Source organism: Sebastes fasciatus, chromosome 13, assembly GCF_043250625.1.
Source record: "Sebastes fasciatus isolate fSebFas1 chromosome 13, fSebFas1.pri, whole genome shotgun sequence".
NCBI classification, from domain to species: domain Eukaryota; kingdom Metazoa; phylum Chordata; class Actinopteri; order Perciformes; family Sebastidae; genus Sebastes; species Sebastes fasciatus.
The window spans coordinates 9,265,636-9,291,923 of record NC_133807.1 but is presented as its reverse complement, the minus strand read 5'-3'; the positions used below and the strand labels follow the sequence as shown (position 1 = coordinate 9,291,923).

Here is a 26,288-nt window from a genome sequence, read left to right as displayed (position 1 = left end):
CTCAGCTGCTACTGTATGTTTTCCTGTTATCATGATCCTATACCCACAAACAGTATTCATCCTCAACTGTGGTTTGAATTACTTCCTTTTACATATGTTTGTTTATCTCCTCTAATTAACATCACTGTTAAGATATTGAATGTTGAAGTAGATGTCACTGACCTCTAGTGGTGTGAGCATGATATTGTATCACAGCAGCTTCAGTTTGCCATTTTCACAATACAATTCATGTAATATTAGTTGTGAAAATGACACCACAACACCAGGACTACATTATTACTACCCATTGAAGCTCATCATTTCATTTCATGTTGAGACAGTTTAGAGTTGAGCTAAATGGTCAGTGTTGAGGCCGCAGTAATTGGCACATATCCCATGATGAGCAACTCGTGACTATACTTTATTGTGGTATTTGGCACAAGTATCATCATGAGACTTTTTCTCCTTGCCATAGTTCATCACTTAGCAATGTTTGTGGCCGATGGATGATTCAGGCAGTGTATTGCTTGTGGCCTCTATGTGCCTCATATTTAGATGAAGTCCAGCTTTTATTTAACTTCTGTAATAGCTCCAGGGCTGTATATCTGCAAGTGAGGACAATGACCGAGGTTATGCTCACTGTGTCATTTTTCTTTTCTGGAAATTTAAGGTTTTAGAAATCTGGGGGGGGGGGGGGGGGTTGTGTTTACAATCCACAATTTGAAACTATAATTTTGTGGATGCACTTAAACCTGCAGTAGGCAGAATATTTTTGGCATCATTGGGCAAACAATCTATAACTTTCAGCATATTGTAATTCAAGTGTTCTGAGAGATAACTAGACTTCTGCACCTCCGCATGGCTGTTTTCAGGCTTTAAAAAATCTAGCCCATGACGGCAGACTTTGGCCAATCACAGGTAATTTCAGAGAGAGCGCGTTCCTATTGGCTGTTCATTCAACGGAGGCAGCTGTCAATCACTCGCAAACTCCGATCAAAGGTCAAACTAGGCGGCGCTGATCGAATATGAATCAATATTCTGTTACTGCTTATTTCTCACCTCAAATGTTTTCAGAAACATCTTGTAGTGTACCGTTTAGCTGTAAAATTAGAAAGTTTGCTCCGGCTGGTAGGCGGTGCTTGGTATTTCCTAGACTGATCTCAACATGGCTGCCGGGTCACAGATAAAAAGAAATATGTATATGTTTATATATATTATATATTGTATATATAAAATACAATATACATATTGTATTTTTATATTTTATATTGTATTATATTATATTTTATATATATATATATATGTATATAAATATACATATATATAAAATATATATATATATATATATAAAATATAATACAATATAAAATTTAAAAATACAATATGTATATTAATGAGATGACAGATTATTGCACAAAGTGTCCGTCAGATAAATATATAATGATTGCACAGCATCATAGAATTATTACACACTATATTGGCATGATTAAATTCTGTGTATATAGCGCGGTCACGTCGGTCATGCACGCTCCCCACTCGCGGAGCGTCTGTGCGTGCGCGCCGTCGCCGTCCCCACAGCGGAGCAGCAGCAGCAGCGCGTCCATCCATCCATCCTGCTGCCGCCGTGGAGGAGCCGGGAGCGTGGAGCCGCGAGGAGCCACCGAGAGAGAGAGAGAGAGACAGAGAGAGAGAGAGAGAGAAGATGGACGGAGTGGGATCGTTCGGAGCGGGCCGAGCCGGGTCCACTATCGACCCGATTACCTTCATCAAACAGCCGCAGACCATCCTCAGAGTGCTGTCCTGGGTGAGCGGCACTGCTGGTATTAGTGTGTGTGTGTGTGTGTGTGTGGATGCGGGGGCTCCGTGTTGCCGTTGCTGAGAGAGACACCGTGACGTGTTCTCACTGCAAATCTACAGCCCAGAAATGCTGGAAATGATTGATCCGCAGGGTGTGTAAATGGAAAACCAAAGAAATGGATGATTATTATTGGAGTGTGTTTATATAGAAATGCAACGTTCAGGGTGTAACCTGCAGGGCCTGGTGGCTGTCTGGCACCCTGACACCATGACACTGATTTCACTACAGATGTGTTTGTTTGTTTTATTATTATTATTATTATTATTATTATTATTATTATGGATCAACCTATCCTCATGTTAAATATCTCGCCTGGCAGTGCTTTACAAATACAGATAAAGATGTGCAGCAGAGCGGATTGTGTAGAAAATGAGAAAGACATGATCCATTTCATTCCTCCTGCTTCCTCTTCTTCATCTCACCTATTATTTTTTTTTATTTTGTATTACTATACACACACCTTCTTGGTTTTATGTCGCCAATCACATTTCCAGCTAATGATTTTGCTGATTTACCCTTATAAACGGTCGTCGTCCCGTCATCCCACCTGTGATTGGTCCGCGCTCACCATTACGCACGCAGCAGCAGCGCCACGGAGACGCGTCGTGGCTCCTGACGTTTGATGTAAACGCATCACCTTTGGGTGACACGGAGAAAGGTCTTCTTTAACAGACACCGAAGAGGGGGGATCTGCACTGTAAACAATTGCTGTTCATTTACAGCAGGATTTCAACAGTATTAACCTGTTATTGCTAAAAACAGTGCTTTACTGTTAATACAAAAGAAAACCTGTTAAATTACGCTCATAGGCCGTTTTTTAACTGAACTATAATGCATTCTTAACAAACAGCACTTTACTGCTGATCAACTGTCTAAAGTATCATCAGTAACAGTTTCATGCAGTATTTGTTTAATTCTGGGACCTGATCTGCTCATGTGAGGCTTGTACATTGTACATGATTGTAAAATCAGTGAATTAGCTTTATTGTTCTTCACTCACATGTTGTTATGGTTTGCATTCTGTGCTTGTAGCCAGATGTAGAGAGACATTTTGGGAAAAGTGTCAACAAGTCTATTATAGCCTTTTTCCTAACAAGTGCCTTTAATCGTATTTAGTGTGACTATCCCTATGTCTGTAACCTGCTAAGTCTATTCATATAGGCAAAAAATAATGTTTATTAAAATGTATGTAAAAATACAACCTAAATAGTGCATTAAAACAAATCAGTAAGATAATGTAAAAGAAAGGTGAAAAACAGCTATATAATGTATCTTTAAACAGTAAATTAACTGTAAAATACTGTGAAATTAATAAAGTTCAAACAGTATTTTTCATTAACAGTACAAAGCTGTAAATTTCAGCGACAGTATAATAATGTTAATTTTAAAGTAACATAAAGGCAACCCTGCTGCCAGTTCTTTACTGTTATTTTACTGGGAAATTCTTAACAGTGTGTCCAAGACCGAGAGATATGTGCGAATAATTTCATCCATAATAAGTCTATGATTTGGATGTTTCTAGAGGTGATTTACTACTGAGTCCCTCTGAATAGGTTGTGAGCCTATTATTAAGGACAAATCCACCCTTAGCCCATAGATCAATCATTATTAAACAATGTGGGCTTATGTGCTTTCAAGTTTTGTTTTACACCCTTTTTGGTGTATTTTCCCCCTTGGAGCTGAAAACCTTCAAAATGTGCCACATCACATCATGATATTCATCCTGTAGCTACAATAAGTAGTGGAAGACGTACTCAGATCCAAGCAAAAGTACAAACGTATTATCAGCTAAATGTGTGCCAACTTATAGTATTGAAAGCATGTGTAGGCTACAGTATGTTTTAAGCAGAAAAGTGTCCCCTGTTACTGAAGTATTAATGACATTATTAGATTGTTAATACTGATGCAACAGTGCAGTAGAACCATTTTACTGTTGTAGCTGGTCGAGATGGAGATTTAAAAAAAAAAAAATACTTTATATACATTTAGGCAGATTAATCCAGTGGTTCCCCACCTTGGGTTGAGAAGTAGGCTATACAATATTTAAAAATCAGTTTTTACAGAGCAATGTAGTTGCTTTTAACATTATTTTGCGTTGATTATTTTAGCCTCTGATTCCTGTATGTTTTGCTTCTGTTGTTGTGTTTTGTTTATTCATTGTGACGTTATCTGTCCGTTTGTACTCATATATACAATTTGCTGCCCATCTAGACCGGGACTCCCTGGCAGAAGAGATATTGTATCACAATTGGACCTTTCTGGTTAAGTAAAGGATAAATAAATAAATAAAAAAACATTAAAAAGTTTAAAGCAGATGAGACCAGTATACAGGGACAGTGATTAGACTTAAAAAAGTAAATAATAGATGATGAAAATGACTCTTGTAGCGCACTGAACCTCACAGAATCGAAGAGATATCACAATGTCAAAATATTCAATAGTAGAATTTATCTTTAACTGCTTAAAAATGTCAGTCATATTTTTAAAATCATGCACAGAAATCAGTGAATCTTTCCATTTGTCGATGCAGTACTTTGATTCATCATGCTGATTCACTAAAAGCACCTGAGTGTATCTGCCCAGATTAAACCCACACATGTGATTAGTTTCAAATGTGGACCGAGCATTATCCCATTGTGTGTCCCTCCACCATCATATGACCCACACCCCCAAGTGTGACTGTGTGTGTGTCACATGGCCCTATTCTGCCACCCAGTGTTAGTCAGCTGATCAGTGTCAGTGTGTGAATCCAGAACAGATGTAGGAAGGAATACAGACCTATTGATCAGACCTATAAGGGTGTTATTCATTGTAAAAGGATGAACTAACAGGGGCAAAAACGTTTTATAGCATGAGCTAACCTTTATCACACTTCCTGTTTCGGTGCACACATCATCATCATCGCCTCAGGACGATGTGATTCTTGAGGGGAAGTGAAGCATCCACCTCTCCAGTCAGTCAGAGAGAAAGAGGGGAAATTAGGTTAATGCCTTTTGGTCTCACAGAGACGCTCTGGAGTCGTTTCCAGTGAGCCTGCAACAAGAGAGAGAATGAGAGATATATTGATTGTTTAGGCAATAATTCCTATGTTAATCATTTTTTTCCTTACTCCATCTCCTCCTCTCTGTCGCTCACTTACTCCATCTTCTCCTCTTCCTCTTGTCCTCTTGCATCCACAGATATTTTCCCTGGTGGTATTTGCCTCCATCGTGAACGAGGGCTATGTCAACATGGGCAGCGAGCGTCTCCACTGCGTCTTCAATAAGAACGGAGACGCGTGCAACTACGGCGTCTTCGTGGGCCTGGTGGGCCTGCTGGCGTGCTCCTTCTTCTTCCTGCTCGACTACAAGTTCTCCTCCATCAGCTCCGTCAAAGACAGGAAGAAGGCTATAATGCTCGAGGTCGGCTTCTCGGGTGAGGAAGTTCAGACTTATTTACACACAAAAGTTGACAGAAATACGTGTTCTTATAACTTCCCAAGAGTCAGGCAGTGTAGCCTGTGATTTATTTCTAATCGTCAGGATTCAAAAGGCTGGGTTTCCCCAAAATGCAAAAAAAAAAAGTAGCCCAACCATGCGCGTTTCCCTGTTTCAGATGACTGACATCAAGAGAAATGAAACCTGTAAACTTACATGAAAGGTAGCCTACTAGAGAAATGAGTCTTTTTAATTTCAAGAGGGAACAAAGAACTGCTTCATCTGGCCCAGATTTAAGAAATCAGCACCTGCAGGGTCGTTGTGTTTCATGTTAAGTTGGAAATTACCTTTTTCTTTCTGTTGTAACAAAGTCTTGTTTATTCCACTGGTCTCTGGCAGGTTTCTGGACCTTCCTGTATTTTGTCAGTTTCTGCTTCCTGGCCAATCAGTGGTCTCGAACCACGGCTGATGAGCTGCCACTCAACCAGGGGGCGGACGCAGCCCGAGCGGCCATCGCCTTCTCCTTCTTCTCCATAATCAGCTGGGTAAGAACATGCAGCTACAGATGCATACAGAGGATACACACACGTGCAGCAATAGAAACAAATGCACAACTCAAAAATATTTGAACAGAATTACCTACCTACCTTTTTCTGGATAGTGATTCTTTACATCTTAAGGTCTGGAAAAAGCTCAAAAGGCATATGTGAATGAGTGCAGACCAGCCTTTAACCAGCCAATAGATGACTGACCGGTGCTCTCCATCCCTGAAACATTAACATGAACCTTTCCTGAACCTTACAGAACAAATGTTTCACCCATTGTTCCTATAGGTTTGTCATTCAGGGTTGCAGAAAACACACACACTACACTGTTGAACAAATGTACAATATCACCTTGAGCACCATGGCCATGATTATGAGACAATGGGCTCCTGAGCACAGATGCAGGAAATCCCCCCCCCCCCCCTCCTACCTAATAGCAAAAAAAAACCCCACATATTGTTCAACCACATCTGGCAGGTCAACCATGACTTCAAAGTGCTTCTGTTGGTTTAAAACTGCACCTGTCACAATGGAGACAAAGAACTTCTCAAAGTTATAACTCAAAGGTCTGCATCAGATTTTTATTCAAGATCGGGAACGATTGGCGATAACAAAAATAACATCATAACGTTTTGTATTCATAACACGAATAGAGACGGGTAACATTAGGATTTTATTGATGCTATTACGCTTATCGATAATCCTTATCGGTTTAGAATCTAAAATATGCCAATAGCTTTATATTGAGCTGAGGTATAGGTTAACTTGATCGGGACATGCCCACTTTTGAGTGAGCAATCTGACTTTCCAAAGAGAAAATTAAAAGTTAACACTTCAGAAAGAGGTTCTGGATTAAGGAACCCTAACCCAGTGCCTGTTAGGCCTGTTTGATAATCCACCCATGACCTGATCTATTCAGTAATCGGTTTCTGACTAAATTTAAATCAACAAACTGTTCATGCATCTGCTGAATCGTGTTTAATATTGTTTACGCTGCGCCTACTTTCAGTAGTTAACGAGGTGTGTGAGTTTAGAGGCGTCGTCCTCATTGTCTAAACATTTACACTTTTTTTTAAAAGGAATAGTTCTGCATTTTGGGAAATACCCTCATTCACTTTCAGGTGGAGAGTTAGATCAGAAGATAGATACCACTCTCATATCTGTCCATTAAATATAAAGCTACAGCCAGCAGCAGGTTAGCCTAGCTTAGCACAAAGACTGGAAACAGGGGGAAACAGCTAGCCTGGCTCTGGCTGAAGGTAACAAAATCTGCCTTCCAGCAACACTAAAGCTAATAAATTAGCATGTTATATCTTGTTCGTTGAATCAAGAGTGTTGGTCAATTCACCATTTTACGGGGGCTATGTGCTGGACTATTCCTTGGCTGGGAGCAGTAACTTCCTGGACTCTCCACTGGTTGCGTGGCAACAAGTGATTTTCCCCTTGTTTCCAGTTTTTATGCTTAACTAAGCTAACCAGTTGCTGGCTTATATTTAAGAGACAGACATGAGAGCGGTATCAATCTTCTCATCTTACTCTCCCTCAGAAGCACATTTCCCAAATTGTCAAACTATTCCTTTAAAGGTGCAGTGTGTAGGATTCGGCGGCATCTAGTGGTGTGGTTGCAGATTGCAACCAACTGAGTACCCCTCCGCTCGCTCCTCCCTTTCCAAGACTGCGGTAACGTGAGCCACCGAGAGCGAAACCGTGGTAACGCCGTTCACCTCGCTCAGAGACCACCCTTAACATAATAATACTACTTTAATAGCAATAGAAGTCAGACGGTGGCTAATGGAACCACAATTTTGCACTCTGCAGCTCACGTTACCATAGTTTCACAAGTGTGTCACAGAACTACGATGGCCTTCAGGTAACGTAAATAACGTGAAAGGCTGGTTTGTCCGTTCTGGGCTACTGTAGATACATGGTGGAGCAACATGGCAGACTCCATGAAGAGGACACGCTCACTATATGAAGGGCTCCTTCAAAGCTAACGAAAAGACAATGATTCTTAGTTTCAGGAGATTATACACTAATGAAAACATAGTTATGAATATTTCATTCCATTTCTGCTAATGGCTGACTGAGCTTTCATGATTCAGTCTGGTTTACGTTGACTAGTTCAGTACCTAGAGTTGTTTTTTCTTTAATCTTGTCCCATCTATTGCCCCCTCCTCTCTGCCCCTGTAGGCCGGACTAACAGTGCGTGCGGTCCAGAAGTATCTGCTCGGCACAGACATGACTCTGTTCACCACGGAGCACATGGACGGCGGTGCGCCCACCCAGCCGTACCCCTCCAACTCACCAGGAGCAGGAGGCACCACCACCGAGACCACAGAGACCTACCAGAGCCCGCCATTCACCGAGAACAACGCAGCACCCACATACCAGGTTCCCATTTACTAGATAGCATAGACCTGATGGTGGAAGAGGAATGAGAGGAAAGTGATGTTACACCTGCAGTTATTTATGTGTTGATCTGGGCTGAGTTTTCAAGAATTGTTAAAAAAAAACAAAAAAAAAACGGTCTCTCCTTCTTTGTTCCCTCCTCTTGTTTCCTTTCCTTCCGTAACATTCCAGCTTTATTCTTGACCTGTATGTTAAACTCAAATTCCTACTTTCGCAAATCCCTTGTCGTCGGATCAGAGCAGATGAGAGAGAGAAAGGAAACAAAGAGGAGGAAATGTAGAAGAGGAGGCCACCTTTGCAGTATTTAAAACACTATTTTGACCAAAACAAGCGATGAAGGGATCAACAAGTGAGTGACTCCACCACAAAGCAGTATTAAGTAGAAATAGTGCAGAAGGCACTCACATACAGCACCTTCATCGTCTTCTTTCCACTCACTGAAGTGTCAAAATCCCCTATCATGCCAAACAGTACGGGGAATGTTTTGTTTTTTAGCAACAGTACGGTCTGGTTGTTCCTCCCCCCGTTTCCCTGCTGCAGTTAAAAGTGATCATGTGTGTTCTGCATGTTTCCAAACTTAGAGATCAACTAAGTGCCATACTGTACTGTGTGTCTCAGACAGTGACTTAATTTAGTAGATTTCCACATGCTGTAAAAAAAAACAATGACAATGTTTTGTGACTAAGTGCAATATCTCACATTCTTATGTAGGTCTGTAGGTAGGTATGTACTGTACTGTAGGTAGGCTATAGTTAACGTCAGATTAGACCAATTTTAGGCGCTGTCTCAGATTACATACTAGTCTTTGAATTGTACTAATAAATCTCAGGCAAATTAAAATTGTTGGATCTGATTTTGATTGAGCTTCCCTGGTGAAGTTTGCAAGATATGGAAATTATATATGAATCTAACGGAAAATAAAATCAGCCTTGGTCAACAAGCTTTTATATAATCCTTTCAAATATTTATGGTCTTCCTCGATGTGGTGGAATCCTTCTTTTAACATATTTTAAAGAAAAACAGTGTCACAATGCAAAATAGTCCTCGAGTACATCGTCAGGAATCTGTGTGATTCTGGTTCATTAGTGTACAAGGGTCAGTTTACCACTCTTAAGATTCATTGGGGAAACTGTAATCCACGGTGAATCACTTTTCAGTCTGTTATTTTTCTGTGCCAGGCATGGATGGATTATTGAATGGGCCTAAGGGGCACAGGTCCAAAGGCAAAAAGGGTCAGGGGGCCTCTGGACCAGAGCCTCTGTTTGAAGTGATTTTTAACATTTCTTGTTGGAAAGTCAATCCAACGACTACAAGGAGACACAAAATAACTACGAAGAGACTCAAAATGACCACCACCAAGAGGTGGTCATTACGTGTCTGTGCCCATGGGCCCATTGTCCAATAATCCGTCCGTGGTACCAGGGAATGTATGTAGTGTGTGATTTGAGACAGCGTCCTATGTTGTGTGTAAATAGGGCGAGAGGGGAGATTGTGGGTAAGTCAGGTCTGTTTATGTTTACGTTTTAGAAGCTGCCAAACTGCCCTATGTTCTTATTGCTGTCTTCTGATTACCACGTTACTACTACGTTGTTAATGTCTATAGGATTTTATGTAATCACAAAGCAGGGGGGGGCAACAGATGAGCTTTTATTCAGCGAGGGAGGTCGAGTTGCTGGAAGATTCAGTGCAGTCTCAGGCAAACGAAAAATCTGTTTGTGGGATGTTAAGGATCGCTAGCTGGCTAATTCATTGATCCTGCAATCTTGCCATTGAGGGAGGGAGGGAGGGGGGGTCTGAATTTGTTGCCATGGTGACAGGGACAGGGATGGGTGGATGTTGGTCGCTAAGGGCCCTGATGTAGATAGTTACCATGCCAACCATGTCGGTGTGTAGCAGTGTCTGTGTCGTGGTTCACGTACACTCGCCATCAGCGAATCTGTAGTTTGTGTGTGAGTGTGTAAAGAGTGCGTCCACGTGCAACAAGTGTACATGTGCACGTGCATTAGCATGCATGAGAGAGGTGTGTGTGTGAAACTGTGTGAATGTGTGTAGTTAATTAAATTGTGTGGTGCAGAAAAAGTTATTTTCTTGAACATGTGTTTGTCAAAGTTTTAGTGCAGAAGAGGAAATCAGAAGTCTGTTACGCCATTTAATCATTTTCCCCAAAATAAAAATAGTCTTTCTGCTACTAGTTAAGACATATGAATCACAAAGTATGAAACTAAGTTTTTTTTGATGAACAGAGCCAAATATAAACTTCATATTAGAGTGATATAATTGACCCGTAGAACGCCTTTGCCTGCTAATCTAACTGATCCTTTATAAAACAGGGCCCTCTGCTGACCAGCGAAGGTACTGCAGCAGTAGTAGTGGGACAACTGGGGCTCTCAAGAGTTTTAAAAGTAATCATGATAATAATGCATGAAACTGTATTGTATAGATCTCATTATATATTGAATACTATGTAATTCTTAAGTTTGACAAGTTGTTTTGCAAAGTGAGATTCGCCAGTCGTGGACAGCATTCCTTCTTGTGTTATATTAATCACAGTTTATTGTCAGAAGTGTGACCATGTTGCCCACAACAACTCTTTCATTTATTCACTCTCAACCTCATGATCTTGTTGGTCACACGTACACTAGTGTGTACATATCTCAAAGCTCCAGGGTGAAACCATCCCAGAATGCTGAAAACTATAAACTGTAGTGAGGTAGTCGGGCCTTGAGTTAGTATACAGGCTGTGTATTCCTATTCCAGTTAGATAAGACACCTACTCACACAAATCAGGTGATAATGAAATTTGTTCATTATTCATGAGGTTAATGACTCACAGACTAACAATGCCGATTCTGAATGCAGTCTTAAGGCAAATGGAAATTAAGCCAATTTCTGTCTGCTCTAGTTCCAGCGCTAAAAAGGATTAAGATCATATCAAAGTAAATCTTGTAAAACAGAGCCAAGACCACTCCGTTTTAAGATTTACCTGTGAGCATGACTTTTATAAAACATCATTTTATTCACCAGTCTGTCAGCGAGTGCATAGTTAAGTGGGTTATATGTTATAAATTGAGGGATAATTTTGGTATTTTGGTTCAGGAAAAGGTGCAACAGTGCTGTGGAGTAATACTGGATGGGGTTTCAGGTTTCCAAATACTCTCAAGGTACTCGGGGTATGGTTTGGTACCAGTTAAGTCTAATTGGTGCAAGTTTAAAAGGACTATTCTTTGTGGTTTTTCATGTTGTAGCCCATTACCTACAAGTTGTTTGAACATTACTGCCAACTATTCCTTGAAACAATTGATTTTTAATCTTTAAAAAACAGCCATTGGCTTTGGTTCATTCTAATATGATATGAATATCAGCTTAGAGAGACATGAAATGTTAAAATTCGACCTGATACCACTCCCCCAAGAATGAAACTCTGACAGAATATTACAGTTGTAACCCTTAAAGAATGAACAATTATGCTAAAATATGAAAAAACACCAGTATAGTTCTTTAAATCTTGGGTATTACTGGTAACCTGTTAACTGTGGTGAGGTGAGACTGGGGTGTTGACGGTGGTATTATGTACTATTGGGGTACTATTAGGTACTATTGGGGTACTGTCAGGTCAGGTTGTATTATTGTTCTCAGTGCTTCTGTCTCTTCTTCAGTCAGTGTGGTAGATAAAAATAATACAAGCATTCTCTATGTTTTGTGCTCTGGCCCATGTACACTACCGTGGTATTGGTTGATTGTAAAATTCAGTACGTTATTGAAGTAAATGGAACCTGTGTGTGATGCTGTTTAGGGTATGGTTTGTCCTGTACTACTGAAAATATAAAAATAATATTAATAATGATTATTTATTAACTAGAATGCACTCTTTGTTGGAAATACTTTGTTTGACCACTCTTAAAGGAGCCGTCGGCACCAAAATCAATGTGATCATGCTGTCGTTTTGTTAGACTGAGGTTATAAAAAGGTGATGATTTGTAGTAATGCAGGTGCCATCAGTTGTGTGGTTTCCAGTATAATACATTGCATGGATGTTACAATATCTCCCCCCCCCATAATATTGATAATAAAATGCAACCCCCACCATCGACCAACAAACAAGTAAACATTGATTTTGTAGCGTGCTGCCCCTTTAACATGTTTCCTCTGAGTTGTTTCTTCTTGTTCTGAAGATGTTTGACCTCTTCAGTGTAAAAAACGCCGTGTACAGAGATGTGTGTCACTGTCTATTACCTGAATGTCTCTGGACTGCAGTCTGACCGTCACTCGAATAAAAAAGAAAACATGTTTTGGACTGCCTGTTTCTGTGCTTGACTTTAATGTGTGAAGATTTGCATTATCTTTAAAAAGGTGCGAAAAAGCGAGATTGGCAGCATTTCTATTGCCTCCGCACAGGTCTCAACACGGTGAAGGCTGAGCCGGCGGCTCGCAGCTAACGGCGCTAACAGTGAAAACAAAGAGCAACAGTGCGGACAGAGCCGACAGTGTTTATCTGGGGGCAACAGGAGGGCGGGTGCTACGCCTCCGAAACGGCAGCGAAGAGCGCCGGCCGTGAGCTAGCCAATGGGGCACGCTCACATGCACGCTTAAAAAGTCTGATACAGTTGGTGGAGACCAAAAACAGTGCCAAAAGGGAGTGAGTATTGAACTTGTATTCATCAGGTGGACAAAAACAAAACACCTGATGAATGATAATGTTGCTCTGTAACTGCTGGATGTGTAAAACCCTCCCCCAAAAAACACGTTTGCTCACTAGTTAGCCATATCAACTTTAAAAGGTTATAAGTCAATATTGTGTTCACATCTTGTCTATGCTGCCCAAAAGTGGCCAAAAAAATCTGTTATTGCAGGTCTAAATTATATGAAATATTCAACGAATAGATTTGGGATGGTCACTTTAAAAAAAAAAAATGAATGCATTACAATAATTTGTGGACAGTCATAATCCAAATTATGAACCCAAGACTATTCAATATTTGAGGTATAACAGTAGATCAGAAAAACGGCCGAGTTCAGTAGAATTATTTAAGACTTGAATTGAATTTTTGTTTCCAGATTATATGAAAATATAGGTAAAATAACAGACTGTAGTTTTGCTTTTCCCATATGTACATTTTGTAATACATGACACACAGATGACATACATAACACGTAGCTGATTATAAAGACGCAGTTTGTTTTATGTGGCAAGAATGTCTCATTATGCAGAAATTACAGCCGACTACCTATAAATGTGTTTCTCCACCACCACACATTTCTCCCTCACACACACACACACACACACACCTCTAACAAAGATACAGAAATGTACAGTGCTGACAGAAACAGCTTTATTGAAGCCAGACAGAAAATAGAGTAAGCTGCTGTGTGATGTTTAGACAAACTCTATATACACATTCATTCAGACACACACACACAGGACAGACACACACCCAGGTGGTCAGTGGTGCAGGCGAAGGGTCCTGAGAGAGAAGATGAACAGATTGTGTGCTGGATGGAACCAGCCCCCCCCTCTAACAAACTAGAGTAAACAACAAGCCCAGTGTGTAAAAGCTGGAATCAAACGGAGGCAGAGTGTAGAGCGTGTAGGAGAATGACGACACTGATGTTTTTTTGATTTGGAAGCATTATGATAGGAATTTTTTATGATAACTTATAACAAAATGTATACCTATAACCTGGAGACTTAAATAGAAAGAGCTACCTCAGTGGTTAGTGTCTCATTTTACCACTGATAAAAAAAAAAATTAGATGTATTATCGAACATAACGAGGACACTCTTACGTTGTTTAGTCACATTTAGTTTCAATTTGAAACCTAGTGCAACGTCCACTGAGTAACCAGTCCATCAATCAGCCAATAAACCACATCTAATGGTCAGCAAAATGATCAGAATAAAAAAAAAAAAAATGGTATCCAAGCAAAATTTGTTCTAATTCCTGAAGCAGCTTACCTCCTGTCATCCTCCTACACAACGGGAACAATCCATTCACTCAACAGGCCTTCCTCTGCATGAAGCAACGGACAATTAAAAGGCAATTAAACAGCTACACTTAAATAAATATGGTGCTAAAATAGTTGATCCGAACATGTTGGTGTTTTTATTTAGTTATTTAACCGAGCAGCCCCGCTGGGGGAAATCATACATACTCTTTTATCAGCGTTGATGTTAACAAAATACATTTTTGTCATCTTCTTGTTTAAGTGAAAACACAAAGCAAGGTAAAAAAATGTAAATCAATACAATTTTTTTGTTGTATTTCGGGAGCGAAGCATTCAAGTAAAGCCTTAGCTCGTCTCTCCCTCTTTCATTAAATAAAATCGACAGTTTCTATTTGGACGTTGTGCCAGTGCCAGTGCCAGCTGGAGACGTCCTCAAAGGATGCGAGTGGAAATCGAGTTGAGATGGGGCGATCCTGTGTGTTTAAAGTGTGAAACCGTTCACACAAAACCTATCAACATGAGCCCCGCAGAAAGTAAAAACACCATAAACCATCTTAAATTCATATTCGTTATGAGCCCCAAACTCCACTGGGACGTGGTCACGCGGGAAACAGGCTACAGTTTCCCACGCTGGCTGCTGCAACTGAAAATCTGCCCCACAATGGCAAACGGAGCAGAGAGAAAAAAAAAAACGAGGGGCTAGCTGATGATACGGCTAATCGACTGCAAGGAAGGGAACTCCTCACTGTCCCTGGTGTGCAGGGTCTTGTGGGAGTTGAAGTCTTTAGGGGCGAGTACCTGTCTGCAAGTGGGACACACCTGGCAGTCCAGATCAGCTGCCATGTTGGCCGCCGTGGTCGGCATCTGCCAGGCGTTCTTCTTGTTCTTGTTTTTCTTTCCTCCTCCAGCGCCTGACTGCTTCTCCAGCGCCCTACAGTCTCCGTGGGCAGACAGGAGCTCCTGCTGCTTGCCGGTGTCCGGCAAGAGCACCAGCAGCTCGTTGAAGATGCGGTTATAGTCTTCTCCGAGCAGGTCCTTACAGCTGCTGTGGTACTGGACTGCTGATATCACACTCTGGGAACAAAAGAGAAGAAGGTCAGGAGTTAGCAGGGTGAGGAAGCCATCAAGATACCAACACATAACCTTGGGGCTTCAGAATTACGGTATTATATCTGTTTTTGTTTTAGGGGTCGTCACGATTCTCGACGATCTTCTCACGATTTTTTATTGAAGCGTGCTATTGTTAGACGATGGTGTCTAGCTGCTCTGATTCAACAATGTTGAGCTGAAAATACATACATGTAGGCTGAAATTCTGTCAGGAGATGCAATGACTTAATGTTAAACCAAGTGAGAGTAGGAGAGCCATGATGGGTAAGAAAACTAACTAACTTTTAAGTCCACTAGGCTAATTCATGCAGTGTAAAATGCCATAGGCATATGCAGGAAGTGCCACATTTCCCATCATGCCTGCCTAGTCCTAAATGCTGGACTGAGTAGTTTAAGTTTGTTGTTTTATGTTCCGAAATGCAAATGGTACTTTAGTTAATGTTTGTAATGTAATGTGTCTGTTCAGAACATGATGGCTTATGTTGGTAATTATGATTTTTGTGCTGGTTTATCGTTTTAACCATGAGTGAGATGGCAGTTATATTTCTTGAGTTGAGCTGTGTTGTTTTTTTTTGTCGGATGCAAGTAAGCAGGGCGGAGAAAAATTAAATAATTGCCGATCCTGCTTCTGTTTTCAATGATCAAAATCGGAAGCTAATTTCGAACGATTTCCGATCTAGAATCGTAACACCCCTAATTTTTATCCAAATTTAATAACTAATATTGTATAGTATTGACAAATTGTCTGTATTAAAACATTTATATAATTGAGAATTCATCTATTGTTGTTATAATTATTCATGTACACAATTCCAGGAGTAAAATTTGTGATTAATGATGAGAAAATAACATATTAAAATAATTCTCAGGATCCTAATTTGTGATTATTATGTGGCGAGTACCTGTCTGAACTGAGCAGAGTAGTTTTTGAACTGGTTGAACTTTGACTCATCGTTGTGGAGGTACATTCTAATGGACTGGATCAGCTCCAGGTTCCTCTGATGGAAGTCCTCTGGCACCAGGTATTCACTGCTCGACACCTTGGGGGGCCTGGGACAAAATAATAATAACAAAATATTTTATATAATATACTTAGTGCATCATAAGGCCAACACTGACATCAACAAAATCTTTGTCCAACGCAGAAAACCAAAAAGGAGATCATGTATTAAAAAGGGAGATCGTCTCACGGGTTGACTGCAGACGGAGTAGGCTCCACCACGTTGCTGTTGAGGGGGATCCCAGTGAATCCTGGGGGGGGTTTAGTGCCTGAGCCTCCCAGGCCGGGTGGAGGTGGGGGCATAGCGGAGGATGGGGCAGGAGCGGAGGCCTTCAGCGGGAAGGAGGACTTGAAGCCTGAGAAAGAAACACAGTGTGAGCTACTACTTCTGCCACAACAACTGATCTTAAAGGTAATGTGTAAGGCATTAGGTATGATGTGTCATAGTAAGTTAAGAATATACTGGAAGTGGAGGAAAGAAAGATCATAGATGATTATTAAGTAGTGCTGTACCTGGTGGTGGGTTCTTGGTCATGAGAGCAGGGAACTCTTCCTCCGGGTCAAGAGGGGGGTCTGCCTTGGGATGAGGGGCTACCACAACTGCCTCCTTACTAACGGGTGGTGATTTCTCAGGGTGGCCATTAGCCAATCCACTCATCAGTGTCGCTGTCGCGGCGCTGGAGGGAGGTTTGCTCCGACTTTTCTCAGGGACGTTCTCCTTCTGCGCTGCCGTTTCCACGGAGATTGTACTCGCAGTTTGTGTCGTCCCTGACATTGAAGACACAGACATGGAGGGAGCGGATGTGTTCTTCTGCTGTTTTTTCTTCTTGCTGGCTTTAGAGGTAGGAGGATCAGTGCTGGGGGGCGGGTTTGGAGCGCTGGAGGTCACACTGGAGGGTTTGCTGTTGCCTCCTTTAACGGTGAGCAGAGAGGAGATATCCAACATGGTGGGCACTGAGCGGAACTCCTTCTGCGTCAATCCTACGTTGTTGTCGTCATCAGAAGAAGGAGGAGACCGGGTACTTGTTGCTTTTCCATTCTCCCCTACCTTCTTTTTCCGCCGTGAGGTTGAAGAGTTTGTGGAGGTGAGGAGCTGAGGACCAGAGGATGCAGATGTGAGGAGAGTGGGAGGTCTGGAGGACGGAGGGGGCTGGGGGTTGGGTTTAGATACAGCAGGATGGCTGGACCAAGCAGATTTGGTGCCAGCTGCGTGTTTGGGGGGCCGGATTTTGGACACGAGCGCGGGGAAATCTTCCTCGTGGAAAGAGGAAGTCTTCCTAGGCTGGGCAGAGTAAGCCGGGGTCATGGGGGACGAAACCGCTACAGCTGAGAGGCTGGGGAAGTCGTCTTCCTTCAAAGCTGCATGGGGTGCCGTTACCGTTGGAGGAGCTGACTTTACCCTGGAGGGACACAAACAACAGAAGTTTAACTTTTCAGAACACTTTGGTGTGTGCTGAGGATTTTAGTGATTGTACTGTGTGTAAAAAGTTACATGAGTGGGGCAGATCTGCCTCCTAAAGCTGGGAAGTCATCTTCTCCATCCCCTGGATTAGCGCTCTTCATTGTTCTTACTGTTAAAAGAGAAAGAAATGCATCAGCACGGTGACACTGTGACTGCTGATGATCTCTCTGCTGTTCCTACTTCTGCAATACTTGTATCAGCCCTTACAGGGCTGGCATCCCATGATGCAACAAAACTATTTTTGGGACAGCGGTGTAACTAAACCAAATGAAACCCAATAAACAACACATTAACTGTTTTGTACACTTTTTATATTTTCCTTTTTCACCTGGAGGTTGGCTTATTGGTCTCATTTGTCCGGTCCTGTGTCTGGGCTCTTCTGGTTCTGTTCTCTCGGTCCTCTCCTCTCTCAGGTATTTGGGAGCACTCCTCTCCTGCATTGCTCCTCTCTCCTGCATCGCGCTTCTCTCCTGCATAGCGTTTCTCTCCTGCATCGCGCTTCTCTCCTGCATCGCGCTTCTCTCCTGCATCGCTCCTCTCTCCTGCATCGCGCTTCTCTCTTGCATCGCTCCTCTCTCCTGCATCGCGCTTCTCTCCTGCATCGCGCTTCTCTCCTGCATCGCTCCTCTCTCGTGCATCGGTCCTCTCTCGTGCATCGGTCCTCTCTCGTGCATCGGTCCTCTCTCGTGCATCGGTCCTCTCTCGTGCATCGGTCCTCTCTCGTGCATCGGTCCTCTCTCTGGCATCGGTCCTCTCTCCTCCGGTCTACGATTTGCCAAGGAGGCCCTCATTGCGGCTGCCATCTCCCTGTCCTCTTCATCTCTGCGTGGACAAGCACACATTCACATAACACTCAAAAGCAAGAAGTAACCAACACGGGACAAAAATTAGGGATGCACGATATGGATTTTTTTCAGCCGATACGATTATTACATTAATTACCAGCTCATCATGGCCGATACAATAACTTCACATTTTTGTATTTTAAAAGGAAGTTCCTAACCAGTAGTTTATTATGCCCACCTAAGGTAGATGATTTAATCATCCATAGCTCTGACCTAAACAAATCTAACTGCCTATTGTTAACATAACAAAAACAAAGAACAGTTCTGACTCGTCAAATGTTCATTTATTTTTTCTAATAACGTACATCAAAAAACTTCACAAACATTATTTGGCTTTTATAGAGCAAAATGGTGCATATTTATATTTGGTTTAGAATTCAAATGAAATGCTTCAACATAATCTGTCAAATCAGACATGTCAGTGTATTAAATGCTCAATATAAAAATAAAAGCTTTTATAGAAGCTAAAGCCTGCTTAGTCTGCAGATAAAACACAATGACAAAATGCATATAGCAGACTGTTATGCTTACTAAAGAAATGGAAAAGGGTTGGGTGACAGCTATGCTATCTTTAGTGCATGAGGGGGAGATAGATTTTTCTCTGCTTTGGCTTTCAAAGAATATAAAGCCTATCAAACGTTGTATTTTTTCCCGTGAACCAGAGTGTGTTTCACCGGTGTTTCTGACCGCGAGTACACATCAATTTGGCTTATCGGCTCTATTTATCGGTTATAATTTCATTATCGGAATAATAAATAATATAAATTTCCCATTATCAGCCGATAATTTATCGGATCGATATATGTGTGCATCCTTAACAAAAATGATTGAGAACAGATTTCAATTTGACTGTGACACCTACTAAAGCTCGTTTGATGGTTTGAAAAGCAACACATCAAAAGCACTGATGAGGCTGCCAAGAGCTACATTTCAATACTGACATTGCACAGAAAGGAATGTCATAGACACATACACACACACACACAGTGACGATACAAGGTTGTGGGACACTCAGTTGTGACAACGTCATGCAGCCATTCATTAAATATTTTCCACGTTCACTCCTCAACAATGGTACTGGATGCACGGCAGTCCAGTTATCAGGCTCATGATGGCATCCACATCTTTGCCTATTATGCAAAGTTCCTGTGTGCTGTTGGTGCACATATACAAAGGAATCTACCTTACAACATGTGAAGTGGCGAGTCTGATGCTTACTTGCGATACGCAATCAGTCATAAAGCTCCATCCAATTAAGGCAGCATTGCTAATTTAGACTCACCGGGAGTACCTCCAGCTCTTCTGACCCCCATGAATCCTTCCTCTTCCTCCACGACTCTGACGCATATCCTCATAGTCCTCACCAGTCACCATACCTGAGGATACACGCACGCATTATTCACATTCACTGCCTTCAAACCAGGGTTTCCCTCAGTGTATTGCAAGCCCGGCAGCACATTTTTTATATGTTTTTTTAAACTAAAATGTGTGATACAGGTAGCGAACTCCTTTAAGGAATAACTCAGCGAGTGTCAGTGTGTGCGGTCAAGAGAAAGAGAGACAGAAAGACAGAGAAACAGAAGAGACGCACGGCGCACGTTGTGTTTGTTACCGACCTTCAGTTCTCCTCTGTTGTCTCAGGGCGTAGTTAAACTGCAGGTCGATTTGGCGGTTCTGTCGAGCCTCTGCTCGGTTCTTGCTGTGCTCTGCGGCCTTGTGGGCCTTGTAGTCGATCTCGGAGCGGAATGCATGGGTGAACTGTTCTGTGGCACAGCGGCCCTCCTCACACAGATAGTGACTCTCTCTGAAGTGCTCGCTCAGGTACGGGTAATCGCTGTTGATAGCAGGGTTAAAAATAAAAATTAAACAACTGCCTTGAGCTAGAGAGACACCACCACCACACTCCAGTGACCAAATGGGTTTTTCTAAATGGTTATACACACACCTGTAGTACTCCTGGGAACCGTCGGCATCACAGAAATGGCAGAAGTAGTGGTCCCTGCGCAAGTGTTTAAGCAGCTCATCGTTATCGAGGTAACGATCGTCACAGAACTTGCAGAGCGGGTGTCCTCTGTGACTGGTGTCGTCTGGGTCTCCGTGTGCTCTGTGACGCGCCAGTTCCTTACGGTTGTACCATTTACGCTCATGGGAGAAGATCTGGTGGGAGAGGTTATAAGTTTAAAGAACAAGTCAAGATATAACAGGTCACCAAAATGTTCCAATAAGTAGTTTCGACTTTATTTACAGGCCAGTGCTCCCGTGTAGGGAGGATCTGGAGAGTCTTACAGTTTAAATGGGGCTAAAATAGATCAATAAATACATAGTGCATATCACATTGCAAAAGAGATTTATAAATAGCTACAAAACAACTGGTGCTGGGAACAATTAGATGGATCAATATTTACTGATAATTCTGAAATATCAATATAATAAAAGTTTCCTTTCCTGGTGTTGTTAACTTGAAGCCAAATACTTTCAGTTGTGCTTTTTAAGTTTGCCAATGTTATTGTTTCTCCTTCAATCAGTAACAAGTTTAGAAACATTTATTCCAATACCAGGTCAACCATGTGCTGATGTACCGCTGTCAAGGATAATGCTACAGTAAAGTACATATTGTGACTGTATGTGTTTTAATACCACATCATTTTAAATTTCACAAAATTATAAGAACAATCATTGATTATATTTGTCCCAATGTTTGATTCTTAAAAAGTTCCTTAGTGTCCTGTCCATTACATTACACCGCACATCAAGACCGGCACATATGGGCTGTTCGCAAAGAGCCAAGGCCACGCCCCCTTTTGGGGGATAGAAAACTGAAGATCCCATAGATGTCAATACGTATAACGTATGTTTGGATTGTAATTTCGACAAGTTCATATGCATTCATCTCTTGTTATACAATTGTTTGTTTTATACACTTCTACGAATTATTTTGCGATCTTGCCTGAACCTGAGCGTCTGCGATACCTTTAATAAATTAAGGTTGATCAGCGCCATGCCCCTTCAGCCTTCCCCCATCCAACACAGCGGCCAGATATTGTTTATCCAGACTTCTATACATATTTGATTGAAGCCTGTTAGGCTAAGTGTTGTCTGTAACTAACCAACATGTTAATAGCCAGCTGTTTGATCTATAGGCTGAGATTTATAACTATAATGTATGACTGTAATACTGCAGTAGCCTCCCACTCAAGCCAACGTTATCTAGCCATGTTAGTCACCAGTATCATTTAGCAATTTACCACACTGACAGTGAATATTAACTACACAACAGCTTTTTGTAATTTTCTCTCATGTGACAGCGAGTTATTTCCCCCCAAACGGAAGCGCAGCCTCTGCGATAACGCCATGCTGGTCTGGTCTATAGCTTGGAGCCATAAAGCCCCTCTATTATATCTTTTTTAGGACATGGCAGGGGAACAAATCAGAGATCAGTATTGTTGGTTTTACTGTTGGTACAACTAACTACACAGCTACTTTTCAGCATAGAGTTATTAAATCAAATCGGTTTGTTTAATGTAGAAGGTTGGAGACATGTTTCAGCTTCTTCTGGTTACGCTGTTGCCATTTACAAGGTATTTTATCCCCCAAAAGGGGGCGTGGTCATGAGAGACTGCTACTCTGGATGACGTATTGCCGGTCTGATGTAAAGCTCTTATTAGCTACCTTGTTGGTGGTCCACACTTGAAATTTTGGCAGAAATCAATTCTATAACTGGTCAAACAAACAAGAGGTCAACCGACTTGTTAAAACTGTAAGGACTGCTTGTGCTAGAAGGGGCGTATCTCTGTGGTAATACGACTCTGACCAATGACCTCATACCTTGAGATGCTTTGTGCAGAGCTTGCAACAGAAGAGCTCGTGCTGTTTCCTCATGTGCTGCTCTAGCTCCTCGTACTTGGAGAAAACCTTCGGCTCTGGACAGCGGAGGCACTCTGGCAACAGCAGATGCCTGATAAAACACACACAGAGAGAGAGAATTGAATCAATGTCTCATTCGAGCAAACACACAATCCGAAACTAACAGTCAGGATTAAAACCAAACCAAATGAGCTCCTGGTAACGGAGAAATTGCTTCGGGCAATAAAGGAAATTACATACAAGAAAAGGAGTGATCAAACATCAATTATATACGTTTTGTTGACTAGAACAGGCTCTCTTTTTCTACAGGTTACTGGGTGATTTCTACTGTTGGTTGACAGAGAGATTAATCCTTGCACATGTACCTGGCTGCTATATATATTTACACATAAAGCAGAAACACTCACTGTTTGCACACTTTGATCAACACACACGAGTAAAAACAAGAGCACAGCATGAAATGGTGCTATGCTAAAACTAGAAGACAACACTGGAGGACACTTTATCTGTATGTGGTTGTATACATCTTTGCACCGTGATAAATTCACCATGCTACTGCATGCTGAGATGACAAGAGGTGCTTTTCTATGAAGCCAGGATAGTGACTTTAGATTTTGTTATTGACAAATAAAATTTGGCATTGAAACATTTGTATTATCTATACTTGCACACCAATAAAGAATGAATGTAACATACTTGTTACTTTTTTGACCAGGCACTTACAATCTTATTACCTTCTTTTGTTTTGATATTTTTTTGCATTTAATGTGTTTTTCAATGAACAATCTTCAGGTTTTTTTCTTCATGTTATTCTTTTTTCAGTAACAGCTTTTGTTTTTACATTATAAGTTTCTATTCAGTGACATTTGTTTTCAGTTTCAATTCCCTGTCACTGTTTTGGTGGCACAACAATGTAACAGATGCAACCAAATGTTACCAGCATTTGACTGGTGGAGTAGTTGTTGGGACGGTCAACTTTGTTAGAAGGGAGAGTTCAAATTATTAACTATGGATAACACAATAATAAAGAATGGAGCCGAGCAGTACCTGTATTGGGCGTAGGTCATCTCGTCACAGAAATAGATGTCATGCTTCTTCTCACAGGGGAACTGCTGGTAGGGCAGAGACGAAAAGGCCTCCCGTTTTTTCACGAACACCACCTGAAAACAACATGACAGTCAGAACTTAAAGGTGTTATTGATAACACTATAACATTCAGCCGCTAGATGTCACATTCTCCCTCCCTCGTTCCATGGCATTTACTTCACAACAAGTCGTTGCCGGGCACTTACCGTCAATCTCAGCCGTTTATCCGTTTATTCTACACTAACTGACGACCCAGAGATACTATGTGATACCAACGTCGTTTTACTATTGACTCACAAGCCTTGTAAGAAGTGTGAACCAAATGTCAGATATCAATGAAGAACAGTGATTGTCCACAGCTTACTTTAAAAGGAAGTCCACGGTATAGGATGGCAATCTGGAAAACACCCGAGGGCACTCCGATTGTGAATTAAAAATCCTTTATTGAGACGTGGATCAGGGTGTGTGTTACAAACCACACACAGGTCATCAGGGTGTGTGGTTTGTACCACACACCCTGATCAAGTCTTGTTGAGTCATAATAATGCTTTGTTGTTATCCATGTCTAAATAAAGAATTTTTAATTCACAAATCAGAATGCCTCGGATGTTTTCCAGACTGCCATCCTATACACACACACAGGGTCTGAAATTAACCTTTTTCCTCACCTGCCACTGAACATTTCTACCGGCCACTACATTTTTTATGTCTGCCACTTCTGAAATCTAGGTAGAACGCTTTAAAATTGTAAACACCGAGTCAGTGGTACCAGATCGTAGAATTGTTTTAATATATCACGTAACTTTAATCCATGACTATATTTAATTTAGGCTTTAGAATTGCTTTTTAAAAATAATATTTCTCAATATAAGGAAAACCTGTCTGCCATGGTGGCAGGTGACCTGAAATGTTTACCTGCCACAGCCAACATTCACCCTGTTATTTGGCAGGTGACAGGTGCTAATTTCATTCCCTGCACACACTCTTTGGGGAAAGTGGGGAGATAATAACGCTGTAGTGCACTGTTTAAAAAAAAAAGTATATTCTGATAGGCAAGTTTTACAATAGTACTTGTAAGTAAAGAGTTTGGTAAAACTGAAAAACTGAAAATACAGCTCCTGTCACACAGATCTTATGTAATGTACCCTAAGGAATTATGGGAATGTAGCAGCCAGTAGAGCAGGTTGTATGTATGTATGTATATATATAATGTATGTAATGTATGCCAAATTAAGCAGTTCAAAACATTTAGACAGTAACAACAACCTGCTGTAATAATAGTTGGCAGTATTCAACAAAACAGTATGTATATTGTAAAGTTGTTGACTGGTAGCAGCATTACTCTTGAAGGGAGTGGTAGGTAGTGAGGCCCTTAATGGTACCACACTGTCAAGAGTTGACTAGTTGACTCAAATCTACTCAGCTAGCTACCTTGTATCAAGAGATCCACAATGAATGGATGACTGGCAGACAAACACACCAATCACCTTAGAAAAAGGATCTATCATTTAGCAAACTAACCAGCAGCAGAGCAACAACTAGCAGCCTTAGCCTCCACTGCTCAACCATTCAACCACGCTGGTTTGTTAGAGAGATGACAGCTGACATGTTCTACCAGCTAAACTCACTGACATTTGACTGAATCACAAAGTCATTGTGACATTAAAGTAAACAGCAGAAGCCCGGTTGGATTCTGCTTATTTTTACTATAATAAAGCCAGCAGAGCGATGCGGCCTAGTTAGCACCACCAGTAGGCGCATCCCCGAGGCACAGTAGTGGAGGAAGCCGCACCTTGTCGAGCTCCTCCCGGCAGACGGCGCAGTACTTCTGGTCGCACAGCACCCTCATCTTGGTGGAGCAGCGGTAACAAACAGGGTGGTCGCATTTCCCCAGGGCGAAGATGTCCACTTCTTGGCAGCACAGGACGCAGTGCTTCTCTGTCTCTTTAGAGGTGGTTGGAGCCATGGTTGGTGAGAAAGGCACAGATCAACTGGAGTAGTATTTGTTATCAGAAGGAGCTACACAGAGCTGGAGCGCTTACGTAATTATGAGAGTCTGAGCAGCTACTGCTACAGCCGCCGCGTCACGTAACTGCTGGACCTCAGATCTGTATAGTATGAGGATGGGCAGGTCCAACAGCAGGTAGCGCTGCTGCTTACACCTATCACACCGCTTGTTCATCTGCTCAGACCTATCAGGACTGGTCCACGTGTGTCCCATGGTGTCTGCCAGACAGTACACTGGTCTGAGCTGATGATGGTATGACTTACTGTACTTTGGGAAATATTAACATATATATATATATATATATAATATCTTGACATATTTGCAGCTCCCATAATAAAAATTCAGAAATGTACCAGAGTATATTTATTTTTTAGGACTTTGATGCACATGTTAATATTTCCCAAAGTACAGTAACTCATACCATATATATATATATATATATATATATATATATATATATATATATTTATATATATCCTGATGCTTTCTTGGATTTTGAGAAGCATGATACGAATTAAGCCTTGGTCTCAATGGCTCACACATTTGCAAAACCTATATATAATACTTGATTTGTTTCTTTTTCCTTATTTTTAAGCTTCTTTATGTGAACTTATAATAATAAGAATAAGAATATTAAAAAAAAGGAAAAATAATCTTGCTTGTTTCTATTGAATTAGCTGATTTTACTCATTAAACTGTTCAAAGTTACTGTCATTGTCATTTTAGTAAACAGATTTAATTATATTCTATGTAAAACAATTTCA

At 41.3% G+C, this 26,288-nt stretch overlaps 2 protein-coding genes across 2 annotated transcripts; one reads left to right on the top strand and one right to left on the bottom strand.

The window, feature by feature from the left end:
- Positions 1–1,537: 1,537 nt before the first annotated feature.
- Positions 1,538–12,494, top strand: syngr3a (synaptogyrin 3a). The gene is made up of 4 exons (XM_074655304.1): positions 1,538–1,783; positions 5,017–5,251; positions 5,653–5,798; positions 7,989–12,494. Exons 1-4 carry the CDS (start codon positions 1,682–1,684, stop codon positions 8,202–8,204), a joined length of 699 nt encoding a protein of 232 aa, XP_074511405.1. The 5' UTR covers positions 1,538–1,681; the 3' UTR covers positions 8,205–12,494.
- A 1,030-nt stretch (positions 12,495–13,524) lies between these two features.
- znf598 (zinc finger protein 598) lies at positions 13,525–25,629 on the bottom strand. Its single transcript, XM_074655294.1, has 12 exons — positions 25,309–25,629; positions 23,478–23,590; positions 22,392–22,521; positions 20,512–20,723; positions 20,183–20,400; positions 19,849–19,942; positions 18,050–18,543; positions 17,752–17,830; positions 16,773–17,659; positions 16,450–16,615; positions 16,162–16,309; positions 13,525–15,224 (listed from the first exon to the last, which is right to left on the bottom strand). Exons 1-12 carry the CDS (start codon positions 25,480–25,482, stop codon positions 14,850–14,852), a joined length of 3,090 nt encoding a protein of 1,029 aa, XP_074511395.1. The 5' UTR covers positions 25,483–25,629; the 3' UTR covers positions 13,525–14,849.
- Between the last annotated feature and the right edge of the window lie 659 nt (positions 25,630–26,288).